Source organism: Zalophus californianus, chromosome 16, assembly GCF_009762305.2.
Source record: "Zalophus californianus isolate mZalCal1 chromosome 16, mZalCal1.pri.v2, whole genome shotgun sequence".
Classification (NCBI taxonomy): Eukaryota; Metazoa; Chordata; class Mammalia; order Carnivora; family Otariidae; genus Zalophus; species Zalophus californianus.
This window is the reverse complement of record NC_045610.1, coordinates 42,533,922-42,550,994: the sequence shown is the minus strand read 5'-3', so window position 1 is coordinate 42,550,994 and position 17,073 is coordinate 42,533,922. Positions and strand designations below refer to the sequence as shown.

Here is a 17,073-nt window from a genome sequence, read left to right as displayed (position 1 = left end):
TGCACCCCACACACCAGCCAGGTCTCTCCGTGCCTGGGTCCCCACTCCTTTCCACATTGTCTAGTTACCTAAGGCATCTCTCCCCCAACTTCCCTGTTCCCACTTTGTCTTGTCACACCTGGAAAGGAAGTCCTGACTCCTCATCCTGGGGTCTCGGAGCCCCAGCCTCAATCTTATGCCTGGAGGGAATTCGTGGGAGGCAGGAGGGGCTGTTCTCAGGCCCGGGACCAGAACCTTTCAGTCATCCTGAGGTCCTAGACAACCCCCCATTCTTCTTGAACCAAACCTGCTCTGGTGCCCAAAGGCAGATGGGGTCCCACGGGAGACCTGGAGGCTCACTTTTACCTGTTATACTGCGGCCCTGTCCCCCTCCCGGCCCTGGTCCCAGGGCTGGTGCTGTGGGTACCAGGGAGACGGTGGGAGGAGGGGGTGAGGGCTGGGGAATGAGAGAGGCTGACAGGAGGCGGGGACTCTGGGGGGGGGGCTGAGGACTATAAAGGGGCACAGGGGAGGGGAGGGGCACCCATCCAGCCCTCAGGACTCAGGGTAAGTGGCCCCAGCCTGGGGTTGGGGGGAGGCCGGGCCCTGGGGGGGGGTCCTTGGGACTAGGGGCCAGGGTGGGAGAAGAAGGAGCCTTGCAGAGCAGGGAGGTGGTATTGGGAGGTCTGGGGTCCTGCCTGGGTCTGGCTCCACATCTGGACGAATCTCTCACCCTGGAAGAGCAGTCTGCTGACTCAAAGACGGAAAACGTGTGCGGGGAGTGCGTGGTGGTTGTGCACACAAATGTGACTGCAGCCTTGTGAGTGACATGGTCCGAGGGTGCGCCCGTGCCTCTCAGCTGAGAGCAACACGGGCAACAGTGTCTTCTCCAGGACCTGTCCCTGAATGGCGGGGGGCGGGGGGCGGCAGACCCACGGGCCCTGGATTTCTGTCCTTTGGTTCACGAGTTCATTCTGCGCGCTCCCATCCATTTGGTGAGCTGGAGCACCTCTTCATCCCACCCCGCGTCCGCCTCCCCAGAGCCACCAGGCCCTGGGTGCCATGAGTCCTGGGTCCCCTGCCCCAGGTCCCCACCTTCTCTGCTCTGCTTTTTGACTTTGCCGAGGGCCTGGCTGCAGACGGGGGGGGGGCTGCTGTCCGTGCTCTCCGGGGCGGGGTCTGGGAGGTGGGGCGGGCAGGTCCGACAGGGCCCTTCGCTCTGCCCCTTCGTCCCCAGGCTCGGAGAAATGGGTGAGGGGCTAAGAAGCTGGGCAGGTGGGCTCCGTTCTGCCTCTACCTTCCCCACGCTTTGCTCCTCAGATGCCCGCCGCCCGCCACTTCCTCTCCCTGCTGCTCCTGCCCACCTGCGTGGCTCTGTGGCTGCCACCGCCGCGGGGGGCCCGGGGGGCCCCGCTGGAGCCAGTGTACCCTGGGGACAAGGCCACGCCAGAGCAGATGGCCCAGTATGCGGCTGAGCTCCGCAGATACATCAACATGCTGACCAGGCCCAGGTGTGTGCGAGAAAGAGAGAGAGAGAGAGAGAGAGAGATCCCAGTCCCGTTGGCCCTGGGCCCCGCCCCCGGCCCCGGCTCCAGCCACGCTCTGGGGAAAGCAGAGCATCTCCACTGACCAGGCCTGCGGCCTCAGGCCCCAGGCGGGCGGGGGGGGGGGGTGCCCAGGGTGGGCATGAGGCAGGTGAGCCGGCACGTGGGCGCGGTGCTTGTCCCAGCTGCCTCTCCCCTGCCAGGTACGGGAAGAGAGACAGAGAAGAAACGCTGGACATCCTGGGGTGGGGCTCCCCCCGCACTGCTGCCCCCAGGTGGGTTTGCTTCCCTGCTCTGTGTGCCTAGATCCCTGGGGCCGAGATGGGGGTGCGGGGAGGGGAGAACAAAGGCTCAGGGCTGGCCCGAGGTCTCCTGAGGGTGGGAGGACTGTCCCCTCCGACTGCCACGTTCTGCCCCCTCCTCACAGGGAGCTCAGCCCGATGGACTTGTAACGCCCGCCACCTCCTGCCTCCTCGGACTCCAAGGGCAATGCCGGCCCACCTCCCCCCTCTGCACCCTTGGCAATGGCCGAAGCTTGCTCCCTGCTCCCGCGCAGACTAAATAAAGCAAATCGCAGTCAGAGCTTCTCTGTGTGTGTGTCTCTGTGGACCCCTGGTGGGGGCAGGAGCAGGCCAAGTGCTCTGGAGAGCCAGGAGGAGGGGAGGGAGGCCCGGGAGGGAAAGGAGGGCATTGTCAGGGATCCAGAAGGCCTGCGGGGGTGGTCAGAGCCATTCAGCTCATCCTCTGCTTCACAGAGGGGCAGGCCCAGAGGGAGGCAGGGACTCCTCCAAGGACATTCAGCAAGTGAGTGAGGCTTGAATCTTCCCATTTCAGCACTTCTAGACCTTCCTGATCAATAGCCTGGTGACAACCATGCCCCCAAACGCACCCCCACCAATGTTTTTCAATACCTAGGCACCGGGTGAGGTACGGATGTATACTAAAGCGTCCTTGGCACCGGGCCAGAGGCAATGACCAGCCCGGAGGAGTGACTGGTGCCAAGTCACCAGCTGCCCTCCGCTGGCAGGTCGGAGATGGGTCACTGTGTGTGTTCAGTAGGAGCACGGCTCATCAGGGGGCACGGGAACACGGCCAGCACAGGGGGACTGTGATGGGGAGGGTCCTGGAGACAGTGTCCTATACAGACTATTGGGAAAAGGAGCCTACTGTGTGCCAGGGGCGTGCAAGCCTCCTGATGACCCAGTGAGGGAGATACTGTTCTCACTCTACAGAGGCCAAGGCTGAGGCTCAGCAAGCTGTGGCAGCTTCTCCCAGGTCTGGCACAGACAGCAAGCTAGTCCAGGCACATAGCACCAGCTACAGAATCAGAGGAACTCGACTCTGATCCCAAGATCTGCCCCTCTCTGTCTGTGTGTCTGTCTGTCTGCTACAACCTCTCTGAGCCTCAGACTCTTCATCCGGAGAGAAGGATGATAGGGTTGCCGTGAGCAAGACATGAAATAACAAGTATGAAACATGGAGCGTGTGGGGCGCCTGATGGTGCAGTCGTTTGAGCATCTGACTCTTGATTTTAGCTCAGGTCGTGATCTCAGGGTCCTGGGATCGGGCTCCGCGCTCAGGGGGGAGTCTGCTTGAGATTCTCTCTCTCTGCTCCTCTCCCCACTCACACACACTCTCTCTAAAATAAAAATAAATAAACCTTTTTTAAAAAACCCAAAACAACCCAGGTGTTTGCAGCCGGAGGGAGTGGAAATGCTGAGCATCCCTTGAACAATTCTTCTTTCAGCAAGCGAACCCATGGGTGTGCTATTATGATCTCTATGTGCACCCATATGCTCTAGGATCGATTTGTTGGAAATTTGAATTCCAACAAATTTTGGAATTTGAAGGGATCGTCATGGCAGGGATGGATGAGAAGTGAGAGAATTAGAACCTTCCTGGTTCCTGGAAAAGAAACATTGAGCGTGGCCCCTTGACCCAGGTAAATGATCAGTAAATGGGAGCTTCTCCGGGGCAGAGTAGCCCCCGACCAACCAGCTGTCGCCATGAGGCATGCTAGAAAGAGCAGCGGCGAGAAAACACGGGCTCCACACACGAGACGCTCCATCTGACGGAGGAGAGGCACAGTTAACTCCGTGGGGCTCCAGGACAGGGCTCCTGAGAGGTAATGAAGGCCTGGGTGTAGGAGTTCCTGGAGCAGCTGCAGGAGGGGAGGCCCCAAGGGGGAGTTCGGCCTTCTGGCAGGAGGTGGAGTAGCCGAGAGATGTGGCCACCCCAAGAGTCCAATCTGCAGATCCCACACTCCAGCTCCGGGAGGGTAAGGACCCAGATCTGCCCTAGGGAGGGCCACATGGAGGACAAGTCTCAGTGGACCCCCGGGGCTTTGCCAGGCCTTGCCCTTCTTGGGCACCCTGAGTAGGTGGGGATGGGGTAGTGTGTTTGTGTGTGTGTGTGTGTGAGAGAGAGAGAGAGAGAGAGAGAAAGGGAGTGAACATGTCTCTTGCCCGTTTTCCCGGGGCTGGGAGCACCTGTGGTTAAGGGAGCGTCATGGCAGGGATGGGTGAGAAGTGAGAGAATTAGAGCCTTCCTGGTTCCTGGAATGGCTTCTCTGCCCTCCCCTTCAGTGCTCTGCCTGAAGAGACGGGGATGTGGGTTTGATGGATGAGAGGCTCCCCTTTCCTGGACGCAGCACCTCACCCTGATCCCAGGACAAAGACAATCATGTTTCTCCTTAGGTCCTGGCTGAGTCTGGAGTGTGCAAATGACCCGAAAGTGGATCCAGGCCCTAAAAGGCACAGGACTGGAGAGGATGCAGCCACCAGGCAAATGCTTGGCTCAGGATGATTCTCACACCCAAGGGAATGGCAGGGGGTGGGGGTGGGGTGGGGGGAGGGGGGCGGGATGCGGTTTCAGCAGAACAAAGTTTGAGTTTGGATGATGGAGGCTGAAGCCCCAGAATTTTCTCTGGCAGCCAAGGGGATAGGCTCTGAGTAGGGAGAGAGGTAGACACTTCCCAGGGGCAGGAATTAGGATCGTGCGCAGGACATACTTGTGTGTGAGAGGTGCCTCTGAAGCTGAGCACCTCTGCCCCTGCCCCCTGCCCAGGCCTTCTGATGGTCACCCCGCCCAAGGAGAGTGCCACCCTCCCACCCAGCTTCTCAGGGACAGACCCCGCTGGGCTCATTGCCAGTGGGGCTGAGAGGGTCCTGGAGGCCCAGGCAGGACATCTTCACCCTGAGGGGCAGGCAGAAGCCCTGCTGCTCGTTCCTGGGCCAACACAGGACATCCGGGGCTAGCATCAAAGCTGCCCTGCTCTGTGGAGACACTTGTGTGGGAGGGGATCCTGGCTGGAGTCCCTCCTTTGAGGTTGCTGGAACTGCTCCTCTCGCCTCTGCTGGCCCTCTGGTTAGAGGGCCCCCCACCAAGTGGTGAACGTGTGTAAGTGGGGGGCAGGTGCATCGGCTGCAGGGAGGAGGCAGGACAGACCTGCAGGAGAGGTCTTCTTCTCTCACAGTCGGAACTCCGGGGTCCTCTCTCCCCTTGAAGGACAGGTCCCTTACCTAGGGCCCACAGAAGTCACCAAGCCGGAGAGATATTTATCTTTATTGTTCTGGGGGGAGGGGGAGTGAGGGAGGTGGGCAGGTAGGAGTTAAGGCTCCTTGCAGGATACAAAGGGGGTCGGTGGGCCAGGAGACTTGAGGCAGGCATCTGAGGTCTGGGCCCCGCCTGGAGAAGGAAGTCCCTGGGGCCCTGGTATCCGCCCCCTTCCCCCAGGGCTTCCTCTCTTTCCAGCCCAAGCTGACCCCAGTTCTGTGGCTCCAGATCGGTGCCAGCTTGCCCAGGCTCTCCTACCTGGGGCCCTGGGAGGACGGCGGCGGTTGGGGTTTCCCGGTGGTCCGCTGGGGGGGTTTCGTAGCATTCGCCGGTAGGGGTTTCGTAGCATTCGCCGGTAGGGGTTTCACGGTGTTTGCGGGTGCGGTTTTCGTGGTGTTCGCGGCTTTCTTGGGGTTTTTAATGTTTTTAGATTTCTTGGTGTCCTTAGACTTCAAGCTGCGGAACAGGTCTTTGCACAGATCGTGGGGGTGGCGAGGGCGGTGGGTGGGGTGCCCGGCGATGTCCGTTTCCTCCCGCACCCCCTGCCCGTCCTCCCTCCCTCCGGCTCTCCCCCCCCCCACCTGCTGTTGAAGAGCTTCTCTAGGTACTTGTTGAAGTGGGCGAAGTTGGACATCCAGTCGGCCGCCCTGGGCTCGGGGGGCTCCTGCAGTTGCAGCTCCTCCCCCAGGGCACCCCGGGGCCACAGCAGCAGCGGCACCAGGCACACCAGGGCCAGTGCGCACGCGCAGCGCAGAGCCGGCGCCTGGGGGGGGGGAAGCAGACAGAGCCGCGGGGTGTCACGTGACGCCCACCGCTGACACTGGGCTGGTGGACTCAGCGACGCGTCTGTCTCCGGGACGCGCGCGGGTTAAGGGGCAGCCCCGTGCCCAGGCCGAGTGGGGCGCACCTGGACCTGCGCAGTGATGCACCCACGCACAGAGCACCGGGGGAATGGTGCGGTGGGGACGGCCGGGGAGGTACACCCTCGGATGGACCCTCGGGGGCTGCGGGGAGCCGCTGGTCAGCTCCCTGACCTCACCGACCTCTTCCGCAACTCCTTGCTCACCCCACTCCAGCCTCTCCCGCCTCCTCGCTGTTCCACAAAAATGCCAGACGTGAGGTTCTCTTGCCTGGAAGACGTCCTCCCGACATCTGCACGGCCAACTTCCTCACCTCCTTCAGGCATCAGCTCCAACTGCACCTCTTAAATGGGTCCTACCCTGACACCCCTGTTCAGAATTGCAGCCCATCCCTTCATCTTGCACCTTCCCCTTCTGCGTCACCTTCTAACTCTGCTTTTTAAAAATTGTCATCTCTCCCAAGAGGCACGCCCCTCCTCCCCCCATGCAAGCGCCATCACGGCCGGACTCCGCCTGTTCGGCTCACTGATGTAGCAGAAGCACCTAGAACAGCGCCTGACACTTGGCAGGTGCTCGGTGGTACATATTAAGTGAACGACTGACACGGCTGCACTGGAATGCCGGCCCAGGGCCCCATATGTGCACCCAGCTGTGCACAGGGAACTTTATGCTGGCAACACACAGGCACATCCAGTGATTCACATACTATGATGCCTGTACCTGTGATACACACCCCTGGGGCCCTCAACCCTCTCTTGACCAGGAAAACCCCTCACCCCCACCACCCAAAGCAGGGAGAGGAAACTCTGGCAGCTGTCCTGGCCGTCAGACTGGCAGAGGCTGCTACCATGGTCTCATTCCTTCATACCCCTCCGTCCCCAACTCCCGGAGAGCATAGCTGCCAGGGGTCCCAGACTCAGCCGCCAGACATTACCATGGTGCTGGGCAGGTGCTGGGCAGGTGCAGGGCAGCACAGCAGAAGGGTCTCCGGCAAGGACCTCTGAGGCCCTTTATATTCCTTCAGATCCATGCCCCCTTTCCCACAAAGGCTCCACGCCCAGCCTGGCCTCCTCCTGCCCCGTGTCCCAACCTGGGAGTTGGGAACAGGGAGAAAGTGGGGGCGGAGGCACATGGGCTGCCGGCTGTCCTGATCTGGGCACAGTTCGTGCCAGGGGCCCAGTGGTGGGGGTGGCAGAGGCGGGAGGCACTGGGGAGTCGGGTCACCTTTTGCCTCAAGTCTACAGATCCCAGGGAGGAACTGTCTCTGGGGTTGAGAGGGGGCTGTGCTTTGCCCAGGGACTGTTCTTGGGGTTGGGAGGGGGCTAGGCTGAGAGACCAGGTGCCCCTTCCCACCCAGCTGGGGGCTCAGCACCCCTACTCCTGGCTTCCAGGCCTGCCAGCAGGGGCTTGGGTGAGATTAAGGTTTCTGCCTTAGGATCGCAGGCCCTACTGATCATTCTGGAGATTTTCATGGCCTTGCCTAGCTACTTTGGAGACCCTGATGGGAGACCTGTGGAGCTTTCTGGAGTGTGATGGGTCTCAGCTGCCTGAATGATGAACTCAGGGCTTGGGCTGCGTCAGGTCACAGAACCTTGGCTGTGTGGCCGTTAGGGCCCCTCGAGCTGCTCAACATTGCTGCTTCTCTGTGTCGAGGCTGTAAAATGTGGAGTGAAGCTTTTTCATGCCAATCCCCATACCCCCAGAAGAGACACAGTAGAAAGAGCAAGGGCTTCTGGGTAGGAATCCTGACTTTACCACTTCCTGGCTGTGTGACCTTGATTAAGGGACATTACCTTCCCCGAGCCTCCGCATCCTCATCTGCAAAATGGAGCTGATCACATCTATAGCCTGAGGGCTGTCATGAAGATCCAGTGGGATGATGTAGCTGAAGCCCTTGGACAACTTCTGGCCCAGGGTGATTAACATATATGAGCCCCTCAACTCAGGGATGCACTCTTCCCCCCCACATCCTCACTTCTCCCTTAGGGGAAGGGGTGAGAAACTCAATGTCAATGTCACCAAGTTTATGGGATGGCTCGGCAGCCAAGTGAGACAGGACTGCATTTCCACGGAGCCAAGACTCTCAAGAAAAACAAATGAGATTCCTATGATAAAATTCCATAGTACAAGTTGGGAGGAGAGATCTAGGTGTCAGTGTGCCCCAAATCCCAACAGACAGGCTGTCTCTTATTTCACTTAGACACAAGCCCAGTGTTGATGATCCCATTCCCAAAAGAGCTCCAACGATGTGTCCTCTTGCAGCCTCAGCTGTGAGGACCCAAGCTGCCCTTACAAACCCCGGGGCTTCTCCACAAGGCCCCGAGGGCGCTCAGTCCCTCACTCTTCTGGACTCACTCACTCATTTCAGGAACTGTCAAGTTCTGAGGGATGGTGTGTATCTACCTGCCTTCCTGGTTCGGAAGATGAGACAATGCTTGATGGGGTGAGCGGGTTGAGGGAGGAGGCACGAAGCACTCAAATATTATTATCACAATAATAATCACAATCACAAGGTACTGTCACAATCATAATGACTCTGTGGAGCATATAGTTATATACTAATGACTGACAATTACTGCCGATGCTAGTGCCAGGTACTGGGAGAAGCACTCCGTTGCAGTGTCTCTGATTTTAATGACACTTGCAGGTGTTAACTCCTTTTGCATTTGAGGAAACAGTCTCAGAGAAGTTAGGAGACTATCCAAGGCCAGGAGGCATGAGTTTCAAGCTCAGGACTGACTCAGATCTGGAGAAGCAGTCCTATCTTCTTGGAAAGATACCCCCAGTCAGTTACACACCTTTCTGTGTGTATTCAGGATTCAGGCCATCTGCGGTCCAGAGTCTCCCCTCGATCACCTCCTGGTCCCTTGGCCTGCCAGCTCCTCCCGACTCCAGTGGGGTTGCTGACCATGCTCTGCGGCCCCTCCTCACTCCCGTTCTTCCTCCATCTTCTTGGCTCTGTTTTTCCCAGGGGCCTTTTTGAGTAAACTCTTCCCTGTTTCTCCAAGCCTGATGGTCAAGACACAGCCATTGGCATCAGACTGACCTGGGTTTGAAGCTTGACGTCGCCTCTTGTTGGCTGTGTGTCCTGGACAAGTTACTTTGCTTCTCTGAGCACAGTGTCCTCAGTTATGAGGGGAACACTAGAGCTGGGTCATGGGGCTATTGGGAGACAAAGCTGAGAGAAGGTTCCTCAGGCTTCTGGCCTCAAGTCTTCCTTGAACTTTGTGATTTGCCCCAGGACCTTTCAGAGAAATTCTTTTACTTAATCTGGCTTAGATTGGATTTTTACTTGCTACCAAGCCAAACCAAAGCAAACTGAAAAACCTTTGACTAATAAGCCTTCCATGACTTCCTGGATTAAGTCCAAACTTCTTAGCATGACATTTGAGGTCCTTCACAATTTGACCTCAGCCCACTTAAAAAACAAAAAAACAAACCTTCAAAAACAACTTTGGAGAAGTATAATTTAAACACAATTAAAGTTGCCCATTTGAAGTGCACCGTTGGAGGAGTTCTGACAAATGTGTAACCACCCCCCACAGTCAAGACACAGAACGTTTCCATCCCCCCGGCTAGTTCCCTCCTGCCCCTGTCCAGTTCACCTGGCCCCCTACGGCTGAGCTCATCTCTATAGATTAGTTTTGCCCGTCTTAGACTTCATGTAAATGGCATCAAACAGCATGTTTTTTCTTCCTGGCTTCTTTCACTCAGCAGAACGTTTTTGACATTCCTCCGTATTGTGAGGCGTATAAGCCATTTGTTTTTCTTATTGCTAAGTAGTACTGTTCCTTGAGGAGGATGTGCCACAATCTGTTTACCTCTTCCCCTGTTCTGGATATTTGCTTTTCCACCCACTCTCTTCAGCCACATCTCCTGCTCATGGATAGTCTCCTCCCTCAACGTAACTGTCTGCCCTGCTACCTGCTAGACTCCAGAGGCCTCCCGAACAGTTCCTTCATACCCCCAGCCTTTGCTTGTGCACTTCCTTCTATCTGGAACAAGTGTCTTCTACTCCTCCGCCCTGCAAAATCGTGGGACTCGGTTCTGGCAATTCTTCTTCTGCGAAGCCTCCCCGGGCCCCTCCCTGCACTGCCTTGGGCTCCTTGGATCCTCTCTGCATCTAGTTGCCTGGCGGTCCTCACCTGCCTACGCACCAGGCCCATCATCTGATGACGATCCCTTACTTATTCCATCCTTGGCTGTGCATTGGAATCATCTGGAGAACTTTCCAGCTACTGTTGTATGGCTCTGCCCCCAGAGTCTGCATCTTGTAACTGAGCACCCACTTGATGGCAGGTACTGCCTTAGGTGCTGGAGATCCAGTGGTCAATAAGATATAGTCACTATCTCCAAAGAACTTCACAGTAGTAGGAACAGGTGTTTATTGAGTGGACTAATTAATATTTCAAGAAATACCTATCAAGACACCCCTTCTTGGAAATCCCTGTTGGAATGAAGGTTTTTATCTCCTTTATGAGCAGAGTGGGAAGTTGTCTCCTGGGATACATATTTTGATGGAGTTTGAAGGGAATTCAGGAAGCTAGTTCTTACTCCCAACCTCCCATTTTACAGATGAGAAGACCAAGGCCAAGTAGTCAGGTTTTCTCCACTGGAGGAGGAAGGTAGTCTCTGAAAGCCAAAAGGCTCTCCCATAAGGACATTTGGGCTAGCTGCTCTTGAGAGCTGCTAAGCTGTTCTCAAGCCCAGTGTCTGATGCCAAGTTAATAAAAGATTTAGGACACATTAGTAACAGCATTTTAATCAAATCTAGATAAATTCAAGATTACATTAAACTATGATGGATAACAGCAAAGGATCAACTAGAAAGATTACAAACTGTTTCTAGATGTTTATTTCTTTTAGTGCTGATAATTTTATGCATTGTCTCAAATTAAGTCAAATTTAAATGTTATTTAAGTTCAGCAGTTTTTGTGAGTTATCATATTTTTGTAGATTGGAGAATAATTTATGGAAAATGAAGCAAGTGTCATTACTAACAAAACCTGCTAAGCCAAGCTCTGCCATTTGCTTGCTGTGCGATGCTGGGCAAGTCATTGAGCTCCTCTGTCGTTTAGTTTCTTCATTTATGAAGAAGTGAAAGCTAAAAATAGTACCTATGGAGTGAGGCACAGCATTGACTGAGGCCACACAACCTGGGGTCACATCCCAGCCCCACCACCTCGCAGCGTCATGCCAATGGGCAAATTGCTTAATCTCTCTGTACTCCAGTCTCTTCATCTGTAAAATGGGGTAATAGTACTCAACCGCCTCGGACACTTGTTATGAGGATCAAAGAAATGTACACAGAGGCTAACACATAGCAGCGCTCATGTGGATGATGGTTAGAGCAGAGTGGCAGCTCCTATTGCAGGAGAAGATTTTGAATTATGAATAAGCTTTTTGAAAATCAACGAATGTAAATTAAGCAGTGGGGTGAACTAAGCAAATGCCCCAGACACAGTGGGAAGAAAAGATCTCCCCCATTTCTCCTAACTCTGTATCATCTTCCCTCTTCCCCTGGAAAGAATGTAATAGGGCCCATCCGGCCGGCTGGCTAAGGGAGTGGGAGGCTGGGGCACATCCATGCTGTCAGAGGAGAACTCTGGGGGCAGGCCCTCCCATGACAGCTCAGGGCAAGCAGGCTTTGCCCGTCAGTTGTGACCCTGAACGTGGTGACCTAGGAAGAGCAGTGGATAAGAACGCTGGGAGGCTTTGGCTTTGAGGCTTTGCCACTGTGTGTCATGGAGCTGTATACCATGATTGCTAGGGTTTCCTTGAAATTCTACTTTACTATTAGATTCGCTGAGCCCTCCATGTGAGCCAGGTTTAGGGGAAGGGTGGAGAGAGACAGAAGGAATCAAGAAAAGGATGCTCTTGGCTCAGTTGGTTAAGCGCCTGACTCTTTGATTTTGGCTCAGGTTGTGATCTCAAGGTCGTGAGATCCAGCCCTGCACTGGGCTTTGAGCTGCGCATGGAACGTGCTTGAGATTCTCTCTCTCCCTCTCTCTCTGTACCACCCCCCCCACGCACACAGCTTGTGCTCTCTCTCTCTCTCTCTCTTTCTGAAAGGAGGAAAGGAAGGAAGGAAGGAAGGAGGGAAGGAAGGAAGAACCAAAGGAAGGGAGGGAGGGAGGGAGGGAGGGAAGGAAGGAGGGAGCTCTTTAGAGGGTCAGGAGGTTGGAAAGCAAGTTGACTGGGTTCAGGCCTGTGGGCACAGGGAACAGGAGAGGAAGGACAACTGGGAGAATGGGGAGCCCTCCAGGAACCAGCGCCAGTAGGTTGGAAGGAAGGGGAGAACATGTGTGTATGTGTGTGCGTGCATGCGTGCATACGTGTGTAACAGGGAGGCAACCACCAGAGGAACTCAGGCCCATTCAGGCTCTGAAGCTGGCTGATAGGAGCTCACATCCCAAGACTATCATTGGGTTGAAGATTCATTACTGGGGAGAACAGAAGGTCCAAAGAGAACTTCCGGACTCAAGCTCATGCCTGACCTTTGGAGAAAATCCATTTGGACCCTTGAATTACAGCAACTGAGTTTCTGATGGCAGGGGCTCAGGGACTGGGGGGAGGGTGCCAAGTGACTCTGGTCAAGCCCTCCTCAAAAGACCTAAGATCCTAGTAAATAAGAGAGGGAGAAAGTGAGGATAGGAAACAGAGTCATGGTGGGCTGAGGAGGAGGGGTCAGGAAAGGAGATGGTCAGCATGAGAAGGGCAGTGAGGGGCCCTGGGAGACTTTCAGGGTCCTCGGGAGGTCTCCTCCTCCGCCTCCTATCCCCAGCCCCAAAACCGCAATGGGGGAAGCAGGTTTGGGCTGCTGGGGAGGGTGCTCAGAATTCCACAGTAGCAGAAACTGGCACTCCCCTAATTCACATATGCACACACGCGTGTGCGTACAAACACATACAGAGCACACACAGCACACAGACCCATGCAAGCTATCGGTGCAGACACGTGTGTGTGTGTGTGTGTGTGCGTGCGTGCGTGCGTGCCTAGACATAGCATACAGTTACCCCATGTGTGCACCTGTACGTCATCCACATAGACACACAAACGATCACAAACACGCTCATGCGCGCATAAACACACCCCCGGACACATCGCTGCGCATACTTCAGGCTCTTCGGGTGTGCTGTGCACATCTCCCAGGTGTCCGCCCACCTGGCTCAGGAAGGTCCAGAGCTCCTGGGGGAACATGGCCACCCGCGCATTTCCTTTTGCCAGCCTCAGTGCTGGTCTTTGAGTGGGACAGGGGATGACGGAGAGGGGCATGCCCAGGGTATTCCTGCCATAAGCACTCACCATGTGCCCGACTCCCTGCACCTCCAACACAGACCCTGAGGCCTGCTGCACTGGACCCACACACTCACAGTCTGCTTCGGGGGATGGTGAGCCCTCCCACGCTCTGTAGCATCGGAGGTGACAGGGCAGCCCTGCCCCCAAGGGCTCTGGCCTGGAGAAGGGCAATGGTGGTGGCGGGAGGCCAAGATGATCGGACTTCTCCCCCTCTCAGGGCCCACCCGCTCCCCATGGCAGCACAAAGCAGGCAGCTGGAGATGGAAAAGCCAGAGGCCTTGGAGCCCCTGTGGGAGGGGTAGGAGGTCCCCCACTCTGCCCTCAGGCACCTCAGACAGGAGAGGTGCACAGCGTGGGCTCCGGTGGCTAAACCCCAGTGCATAGGACTGGAGAAGATTCTGGCCAGGAGGCTTGGAGCTGATCAGTTGGCACCAAGCAGGGCGGAGGGGGAAAGAGATTTTGCTGTGTGTGGCAGGGGAGGGGCAGAGAATGGCTCTGGGACTGGGACCTCCCTGCCTTCCTGGGAAGGGGACATGGCCAGGGCCTGCCCTGGGTAACCCTGCTCTCCTGCCATGGCTCACAAAGCACTTTTATATGGGTCACCCCCTCCTGGCTATGCGGAGTCTGTGAGGTGGATATGACCCAGTCCAGGCCAAACGACTTGCCTGAAGTCACCCAGCAAGCTGCCCTAATGCTTTCCATAGCCCCTGTGCCTGTCCCTTCCGTCTCTGCCCCAACACACTCTACAAGTGCTCCCTTGGCCCAGGGCACAGGGGTGGGAAGCAGCACAGGGGTGGGAAGCAGCACAGGGCGTGTGTGAGTACGTGTGTGCGTGCACTCCTGCACATGCAGCCCCTCTTCCGGGTCACCAGTCCTAGTGGGGACACTTCTCTCTCCTTTCTTTCTGTCTCCAGACAACAATCCGAGTGCCTCACACAGTCCTTAGGGCATGTATTCCCACCATCTAGAGCCTCCTTCCACTCTCTTCCCTTTGACCCCTCACTCCTGCCCTCTCCGGGTCTACAAGAGGGCTCTGAGGCATCACTGGCTTGTGAGGGTCTCCAGCAATGGATATTGGGTTACTGGGGGGGGGGGGCGGCGCTAGCAAGACTCCCTCTCACTCTTAGGGTCTGCACTGCCTTTTGCAAGCTCATCCCTGCTCTGGTGATGGGCTACCTATTCCTGGCCCCGTTATACAGTGTCCACAGCAAAGCCCTCGGCAACTTGGTGGGAGCAGTGGAGGAAGGAGAGGATAAAAGTGGGTGGCACAGATAGGACCGGGCAAGATGCCACTAATGGTTGTGTGAGCAGTGGGAAGAGGACATACTACCCATACCAGATACCTGGGAAACCAGCAGCCCTGGGATGCACCCCTGCCTGCCCCAGGAGGACCTGAGGTCAGTTATGGGCACACCAGATATCCAGAGACAGAGACTAAACACCCACTGCCCAGATGGCACCCACCTAGAGTCTGTTCAACCCACACCCAAAGGGGAGCGCATTTATGGAGCACCTTCTGTGTGCCTTGTATTGTGGCAGTCACTCCACATTGGTCCTCTCCCTTGGGGGGCGGGGGTTATCCCCATTGTATAGATGAAAAAATTGAGGCTCAGAGAGGTAATGTGACTACATATATATATATGCAGTGAGAGTTTCAAACTTTTTTTTTTCCCCATTGAGAGGTACATCCAAGAGAAAAGGTCTCCAGAACAAGACTGGCGAGGTGCAGGGGTCAGGGCGAACGTGAGGGTGTGGGCTTGCGATAGCTGTTGGCGGCCCCTGCTGGTCGTTATCGCGAGTGCAACATCACTCTATACCGAGCCAGATCTGCTAGAAATTCAGAACAGCCGCTTTGAGTTTTATTTCTTTCCGTGTCCTGACTCTCAAAGCCCTGCGACGAACATCCACCCGAGGAAAACCCTTGATTTTAGGGGAAGTAGAGACACTGACTGCACCCTTGTGATCTGAGGAGGCAGGAAGGCAGACTGAGCTAATTACAGACCACAGAGGGAGAGGACGCTATCCCCCCCCCCCGCCCGGCCTCCCCCACTCTCCTGCACCCGGGCCCCCCACCCCAAGGGGGCAGCCGCTAACTGCCATGGGATGCATTTTGGACCCTTCCAACCTGTTTCCCTTCTCAGCTACTCTATTTCCCGCCAGTAGCACTCTCATTCCTTGGGGCCCACTTACTGCACCTCTGGTAGGACATTCAACTACCGACCAGAAAGTCCTTTTTGTGTCTAACACTGCCCACCTTCCTCGACCAACACCCCAGACTGGGAGCTCCAGGCGATCAGGAGCCACTGACCCTGGTATCCGACTTGGTACTACTGAAGCTAGCACCTTGTCTGAAACAAAATAGGAGCATGGTACTCTGCATCAAGAAATTCTTCTTGCCACACCGGAACCTCACTGGGCTGTTGGGAGAATCAAACAATTTATCAGCTGTAAGGTCCTGAAAAGATGTGAAGGGCTGGCATTATGTAAGGCCCTTTTAGAGAGATACTTGATACCCGTCGACTGACAGTTACTGGGGGTGTGGGTGGGGGAGTCAGTTTGTAAGAATAATGAATTGGATTCCACCTCCCTAGTGGGCCAGAATCTGGGATTCCACCTTGTCTTGGGGATCCTGAATGGAATTGAAGGTTTACTGTGGGTTGCTGTGGCATAATAGTTGCCTGATTGAGAAGAAGTAATTAATATTTCAGAGGGATTCAAGATCCTTCCACTTCCCAACCAAATGCAATTAGTTGAGTGATTCTCTGCCCAGAGGTGGACAGGTGACAGTAGAGGGTAGCCTTCATAATGGGAAGGGGACTTTTTTTCTGAGTTGAATTAGGAGGATCTTCTGGTTTGAGGGCTGAGGAGAGGGTTGGAAATAGTGTGCTCCCTCCAGCCTCAGGTTGGAGACAGGAACCTGCAATTCCAGGCTCCACCATCTGGGGTCGCTAACTAACTTTCTTCTCCTCCCTCGGTAACGGGGGTGGGGGGAGCTCAGAGGCGCCAGGCCTTTCAGCAGAGTTTGGCCTGGTTTTATGGCTTTTCCCTATATCTATATACCCAAATTTATGCCCTCCAGAGCTCAGGGGTGAACTGAGTCTCTTGGGGTCCCGGGGACCAGTCTCCTGCTTCCTGGATGGATTCCCAAGTAAAACCCATTTCTGAGATTTCCAAGCAAGTTTCCAAGACGCGGTCCATTTCCTTCCCTTCCTTTCTTCCTTCCTCCCTCCCTCCCTCCCTCCCTTCCTTCTTTCTTTCATTTTATTTCTTTTTTTAAAAAAGATTTTATTTTGGGGGTGCCTGGCTGTACAGCATGCTACTCTTGGTCTCAGGGTCGTGTGTTCGAGCCCTCATGTTGGGCCTGGAGCCTACGTAATAATAATAATAATAAATAATAATAATAATAAATTTATTTTAAAGTAATCTCTACACCCAAAGTGGGACTCAAACTCACAGCCCTGAGATCAAAAGCCATGGGCTTCCCCGACTGAGCCAGCCAGGCGCTGCGGTCCATTTCTGGTCTTAGGAGTTCAGCTAGCAAGAAAGACGGATGATCTCTGCATATTCTGGAAGACAATTAGAGGAGCTGGGGGACACTGAGGTCAGAGAAGTACCGTGGCTGGCCCCATATGCTGTCTGAGCGGAGGGTGGTCTCCAGGCTGAACCTACAAGTATTCCAAGGCCACACACTATCTTTTACCAGCAGGTCTGGGGTGGAGCTGGAGGCTGGCGAAGGCAGACACCTAACTGGGTTTAATACTTTATTTACTTCTTGAGATGGGACTCTGAAGAAGGATAGCGAGTTACTTCTTTCCGTATTCCATAAGCAGGGGGTA

General features: G+C 55.4%; 1 protein-coding gene across 1 annotated transcript; it reads left to right on the top strand.

Annotated features, from left to right (window-relative positions):
• Positions 1-1,299: 1,299 nt before the first annotated feature.
• On the top strand, positions 1,300-2,074 carry PPY (pancreatic polypeptide). Its single transcript, XM_027568395.1, has 3 exons — positions 1,300-1,490; positions 1,727-1,798; positions 1,951-2,074. The coding sequence occupies exons 1-3, from the start codon at positions 1,300-1,302 to the stop codon at positions 1,973-1,975; spliced, it is 288 nt and encodes a 95-aa protein (XP_027424196.1). The 3' UTR covers positions 1,976-2,074.
• The last annotated feature ends 14,999 nt before the right edge of the window (positions 2,075-17,073 follow it).